The following is a 6,369-nucleotide window of genomic DNA, read 5'->3' on the forward strand; positions in this document are numbered from 1 at the left end:
GCTCAGCACTTCGACAACAAACCTCAGGAAACTCCAAATAAGGGCACGGAAGTGGAAACCCACCGGAATCGGTCCATATGTAGAGAGGTCCTTATATGGAGTGGCGGAGCCGAGGCTTCCGGCGAGCGAAGCTCTCAGCAGAGAGACGGGAAATCCGTGCGCGCGCCCGCCCGCCCGCCAGCTGCGCCGCGCTAAAATCTTCACTTTCTTTTCTTTTCTTTTTTATTCCTTTCGCTGATTTAACTGCAGGTTTCTCGTCGCTAGGCGGCATTGATTTCGGGTGGAGGTAAAGCGATTGGTCTTTTCCTCCGCTTTACTACCCAGAATTTCAATTCCCATTTCTCTCGCAGCTCCGCTGACTGCCTGCCTGCCTCCCTCCCTCCCTCCTCCTCCTCCTCCTCCCCCGGCAACGTCATGTGTCCTCCACTGCAGTGCCTAAATATGGGCTTCCTCCTGTCCATATATGGACATCTACGTCACGTCAGGAGGATATATAAAGGAGTGGGGAATCTCTAAATAGAGAAACAGCCCTCAGAGCTTTAACAGATTTCATTGCCAGTAGAGCGCGAGACAGGCAGAGAGAGAGCGAGCGAGGATAGCGAAAGGGAGGCAGAAAAAGCAAAACGAGCAACCCGTGCAGCCCCGCCGCTCCAGTACAGCAAATACGAAGATTTTGGGGGGGAGTGCAAATCTGGATTTTGCCCCCTTTTTTCTTTCTTTTAATTTTTTTTTTGCAAAAATCTATAAACATTATAATCACGACGTTGGAGAGGGAGCGCGAGAGGAAGCGCTTGCCGATTGATTTCTGAAGCGCGTTTTTCCCAGAGCGGCTCCCTTGCCTGCCTTGGCTCTGGTGATTCCCCACCCGTGTTTCCCTACAAAAAAAAAAAATCTTTTGATTATTTCTGGAAGACATGGCTGCTGCCAAGACAGAGATGCTCCTGTCCCCTTTGCAAGTGTCAGATCCTCTCTGCAATTTCCCTCACTCACCTATGGATAACTATCCCAAGCTGGAGGAGATGATGCTGCTCAATCCGGGGGCCACCCAGTTTTTGACGCCCTCTGCACCTGAGACGACTGGCTTCAGCAATGGGGAGCCCGGAGAGCAGTTTGAACACCTGCCGGGAGGTAAGCGCTGCACCGCCTTTTACCGTTCAACTTCTCCGACCCGCATCCTTGGGAGGGCGAGTGGGTGGGCGGCTGGGGGTCTCAAACTTGGCGGATTTTTAGGGATGCACGGTCGCGCTCGCGGTTCAGGGCTGCGTGCACAAGACGAGCGCGATCGGGAATGGCAGAGACGGCGAGCTCGTCGCCTGCTGGAATGCGGGATCATCCCGAGCGCTGCCATGGCGTTTTGATAGGAGAGGTGCGAAACGCAATTAGCCGTGGCACGGAGGACGGGGGTGGGGGGTGAAGAAGGGCGTCGGGGGGTCTCTGTCTGCGTGCCAGCACCTGCTGATTGGCAGCTCCGCGCAGGTGCGCTTACTACGAAGGCGACGTAACGAGAATGCCGCACCGCACCGCACCGCACGCGTCTATACTGGCAGCCCACTCACGGCTCCTTTCCTTGTTTTTTTTCTCTTTCCAGACACTTTTCCCGACATCTCCATCGGCGGTGACAAGTCCATGGTGGACCCCAGCTTCCCCAACCCCACCTGCAGACTGCCACCCCTCTCCTACACCGGGCGCTTCACCTTGGAGCCCGCCAGCTTCAGCAACAGCCTGTGGACGGAGCCTTTCCTCAACCTGGTCAGCGGCTTGGTGGGCACAGCGAACCAACCCGCCACATCTGCCCCATCCTCCTCCTCACCTTCCTCCACGGCCTCCCAGAGTCCAAGCCTGAGCTGCTCGGTCCAGAGCAACGAGTCCAACCCCATCTACTCGGCGGCGCCCACCTACTCCAACTCCAGCCCGGAGATCTTCCCAGACCAGTCACAAAGCTTCCCCAGTCCTTCCAGCACCTCGGTCCAGTATCCTCCCCCAGCTTACCCCGCCAACAAGTCCTGCCCCTCCAACTTCCCAGTGCCCATGATTCCCGACTACCTGTTCCCTCAGCAGCCCCCAGACATCAGCCTGGTCTCCCCTGAGCAGAAGCCCTTCCAGAACTTGGAGAATCGGCCACCCCAGCCCTCCCTGACCCCTCTGTCCACCATCAAGGCCTTTGCCACCCAGACCAGCTCCCAGGACCTGAAGAGCCCCTACCCATCTCAGCTCATCAAGCCCAGCAAGCTGCGGAAGTACCCCAACCGGCCGAGCAAGACCCCACCCAACGAGAGGCCCTACGGCTGCCCGGTGGAGACCTGTGACCGGCGCTTCTCCCGCTCCGACGAACTCACGCGGCACATCCGCATCCACACGGGCCAGAAGCCCTTCCAGTGCCGCATCTGCATGAGGAACTTCAGCCGGAGCGACCACCTGACCACCCACATCCGCACGCACACGGGGGAGAAGCCCTTTGCCTGCGAGATATGTGGGCGCAAGTTTGCCCGCAGCGACGAGAGGAAGCGACACACAAAGATCCACTTGCGGCAGAAGGAGAAGAAGGCCGAGAAGGCCATCCCGGTGTCGTCCCCGTCGCCCGTGTCCAGCTACCCCTCGCCCATCCCCTCCTACAGCTCTCCTGTGCCCTCCTGTTACTCCTCTCCAGTGCACAGTTCATACCCTTCACCCTCGGTGGCCAACACGTACTCTTCGGTGACCAGCACCTTCCAGACACAGGTGGCCACCACCTTCCCCACGTCAGTGGCCACAAACATTTACAGCTCGCCGGTGGCCACACCTCTGGCGGACATGCAGAGCCACGTCTCTCCAAGGACAATTGAGATCTGCTAAGACTGTGCCCGCCATTGGGTGGACGGATCCAAGGCCCGGCCATTTCCAAAAATGAACCCCACCCTCCACCACCACCATCACCACCACCACCACCCTCCGGAGGCATTGTTACGGTACCCAGAGGGTGGTGAAGGGATGAGGAGAAGGACAAAAGGGAAGAAGATTTGGGAAGGAAAAGGGACTGAAGGGACTGAGGGGACTGAGGGGACTGAGCATTTGTGGGGCGAGAAACCCAGGAAAGACTCTGGCGTCCCCCCGGCTCCTCGTGCCACGCTTCTCTTTCTCATTTCTTTGGTACTCTTGATGTGGACACTTCCTTACATATTTACATTGTATTATTTGAAGTCCATAGCTCATGAATATTTTCTCTTTTTCTGTAGTGACGATGCTGTGATGAGTTCTGAATTTGTTTATAAAAAAAGAAGAGCACTTAAATATTCAAGCATGTGTAGGAGTCATGTCCGCTCGTTGGTGCGCCCGTCTGCCCTAACGCCCGCCCGCCCGCTCGCTCGCTCCTTCCTCTTCTGTTGTAAATACCACCTGCTGTCACCCCTCCTCGACCACGGGGGACACAAGGGGGCGGGGCCGGCTGGGGTCTCTCAGATGTCTCGGTGCCTTTCTGAAGCCTCGCTGATGTTTTCACAAACTCACATCTGGAAGAACGATGGATGATGCTCTGCTGCATCTCGCCTTAAGGTGGACGTCATTGCTGGGATTTCTTTTGTTTCTCTTTTCTTTTCTTTTCTTTTGTTTTTTGAAACTACCGAATGTAAAAATTGGGATTTCATGGGATTCCATAAGGGAAAAAAAAACAAAAAACAAAATCAACCAGTTCAGATGATCTGAAGGCACAGCTGCATTTGCTCAGAATGTAAGCAAAAATTCACAACGAGGAAAGAAACCTTGCAAAAGTCTATTTTTGTAACTGAAATGTATATATCGATATATTCAGGAGTTGGAATGTCGTAGTTACCTACTGAGTAGGCATGGAATTTGTATGTTAATAACATGCGGTTCATTATTTTGTGGTTACTCTTATTTTGTAATTGTGTTTGTTAAATCAAGTGACTGTTTCTGGCTTCTAAACACATTGAATGCGCTTTACTGCCAACGGGATATTTGGTGTACAAACAGGATATCCTCCGAGAAACCGAAATGAAATAAAGAAACGGAAAAAATCAAAACCTCACACGTGTCACCTGGCTGTTTAATCACTTGGGTCGGGGGGGGGTTTGGTTGGGGGTCCAAAAAAACACAACTCTGGTGGGATTGGGAGGTCCATATAGCGCCTTTCACCGAAAAACTCGGCCTAAGAAGAAAGAACGGTGGAGGAACAAATATGAAGAATGGGCAAATACTCGAGGAATGAAACATGAAGAGGAGCACAGCGGGCACACATGACTGCTATATAGTGCCTTTCATGTCTACTTTATAGCATCTTTCACTTCTATCTATCTCTGTGATCCTGCCGACTACACTAGAACTAATATCTCTATCAATTATATAGTGCCTTCTATCTATCTATCTATCTATCTATCTATCTATCTATCTATCTATCTATCTATCTATCAATTATATAGTGCCTTTCATATCTATCTATCTATCTATCTATCTATCTATCTATCTATCTATCTATCTATCTATCTATCTATCATTTAGTGCTTTTCCTGCCCGTCTACACGGGATCTCATTCCCAAACAGGACTGATCCAGTGGTCCAAAGCTTATCCTGGCAGCACTGATCACACAGCAGGAGTACCCGCTGGTCCGGGTGCCACTCCTCCAGTGTGCCCACTCTCCTTCTTGCTCTCTCACATGCCAGGACCACTTTAGATCCACCAGGTGAATGTGAAAGAAGACTGGAGCACTGGATGAGGAGCCAACACAGACCCCTGTAGAATGTGCAGAATCCACGCCAACGATGAGCAGGCACTGGGCCAGTGTGCCACCATTTCAGCTTTACGGGTCCATTTGTCCCCCATTTTTTCAGCCAGACGGGTTTGTGCTCAATGCCCGCGGTCGGACATTGCTGGCACTGCCCGATGGTTTCACTTTAAGACACTGAAGCATGTGAGTGTCTTTCTGCTGTCCTTTATGTGGTCACTCTGGCCCGCTGTCATTCCTCCCCGTTGCTTCTTAAGCCCTTGGGCACCCAGAGGTCCACAGCCCGGGGGATGTGGAGGTTTTGGATTTATTTTCATTGCTCCTTTCAAATGACGGCAGGTTCAAACATCAGTGACTTCTTCCTGAACTGTCACTGCTCCTCAGGTGTCCCTGAGCCAAATCAGGTCAGCTGTGGTCTTTCGACGGACTGGCTGACCACACGGGTTACGGTCGGGTACTCCGTGTTTGGCACTGGTGTGACCTGGTGTCTCAATGGAGCTCAATCCAGGTGTTCCCCAGTTTAAGTCCCCCTTAGACCTCCTATGACCTTGATGCCCCTTCGACTGACCCCAATTTCAAATGCTCTTCCAGCATCCTTGAGCCTGGCTGTGACCCATCAGAGGTGACGTCTTAGTGAACTCCACACGGGGCTCCCATTATTGTAGAGGTGTCCCCGAGGACCCTTTTTACCCAGGGGCCTCAGGTTTCTGGATGGGCAGCACTTCTGAGTGTGCAAGGTGGGTGACTGGCACCAATTTCCAATGTGCTCACACAGGACATGCAGCCATTAAGGTGGGTTTGATGGCCATCATTAGCGGGCGCTCAGCTCCCTCGTCTTGTGATGCGACGACGACGCTCCTTAAATCAACTTCTTCACTTCGATGAATGATAAACGAGAGCACAGCGTGGTGGGCTTGGGCTCCAAGGCATTAATCACCTCTGACCCTAGGGGGCAGTACCGGCTGGGATTAGGGTGGGCATACAAGGCACTTGATTGGATGAAAGCTGATGGAAGGTCACAGTTATGGTGGAGCTGCACAAATCAATAATCAACTGATTCTGAAGGGGGCTACGCCTCTTCAAAGTGGTGCTTTTGTTAAAGTCAGGGTGATCAAGTGACCACAGGCTGGACAGCTCGATGGGCACATAAACAAGGAAGACCACAGAGTCACAGCACACCCCCCCCCTGAACTTACCCAAATGGCTATTGTGCCCCTGAGAATCACCTCTGGGTTCAGGGCAGCCCTACCTTTGCTCCCAGGACACCTGAGTAGAGGACCCTTGGTGACTCCTGGAGCCCCTAAAACTTGCGCCCTCAGCTGCCTCCATACAGAAAGTACAATCCCCCCTCCTGAACTATAGGAGGGTCTCTCTCACCCCTGGTGTTTTCACCTTGGCTATATCTTAGTCATGTGACCCTGCCCACTAGTGAAGTGCCTGCCCTTTAGTGTGCCAGGGGAGAATCCCCCTCCCTCTCTCCTTCTCTTGCTCCACCCACTTTTCCTAACCCTTTCTCTATCTCTCTTGTGGGATCCACCCCCTTTTACAGTCTCTTTCTCTTTTTCCCAGCATCCCATTCTCCACCCACTTTCTCTCTCTCTCTCCGTCTCTTTTGACCCAAACACTTCCCCCTCCCTCCATCTCTCACACTTCA

The 6,369-nt window shown here is 52.8% G+C and overlaps 1 protein-coding gene across 1 annotated transcript; it reads left to right on the forward strand.

Moving 5' to 3' along the window:
• The first annotated feature begins 513 nt into the window (after positions 1-513).
• egr1 (early growth response 1) lies at positions 514-4,021 on the forward strand. The gene is made up of 2 exons (XM_039774459.1): positions 514-1,128; positions 1,589-4,021. The coding sequence occupies exons 1-2, from the start codon at positions 915-917 to the stop codon at positions 2,830-2,832; spliced, it is 1,458 nt and encodes a 485-aa protein (XP_039630393.1). The 5' UTR covers positions 514-914; the 3' UTR covers positions 2,833-4,021.
• Positions 4,022-6,369: the final 2,348 nt, after the last annotated feature.

The sequence above is a fragment of the Polypterus senegalus genome, chromosome 13 (assembly GCF_016835505.1).
Source record: "Polypterus senegalus isolate Bchr_013 chromosome 13, ASM1683550v1, whole genome shotgun sequence".
Lineage (NCBI taxonomy): Eukaryota > Metazoa > Chordata > Cladistia > Polypteriformes > Polypteridae > Polypterus > Polypterus senegalus.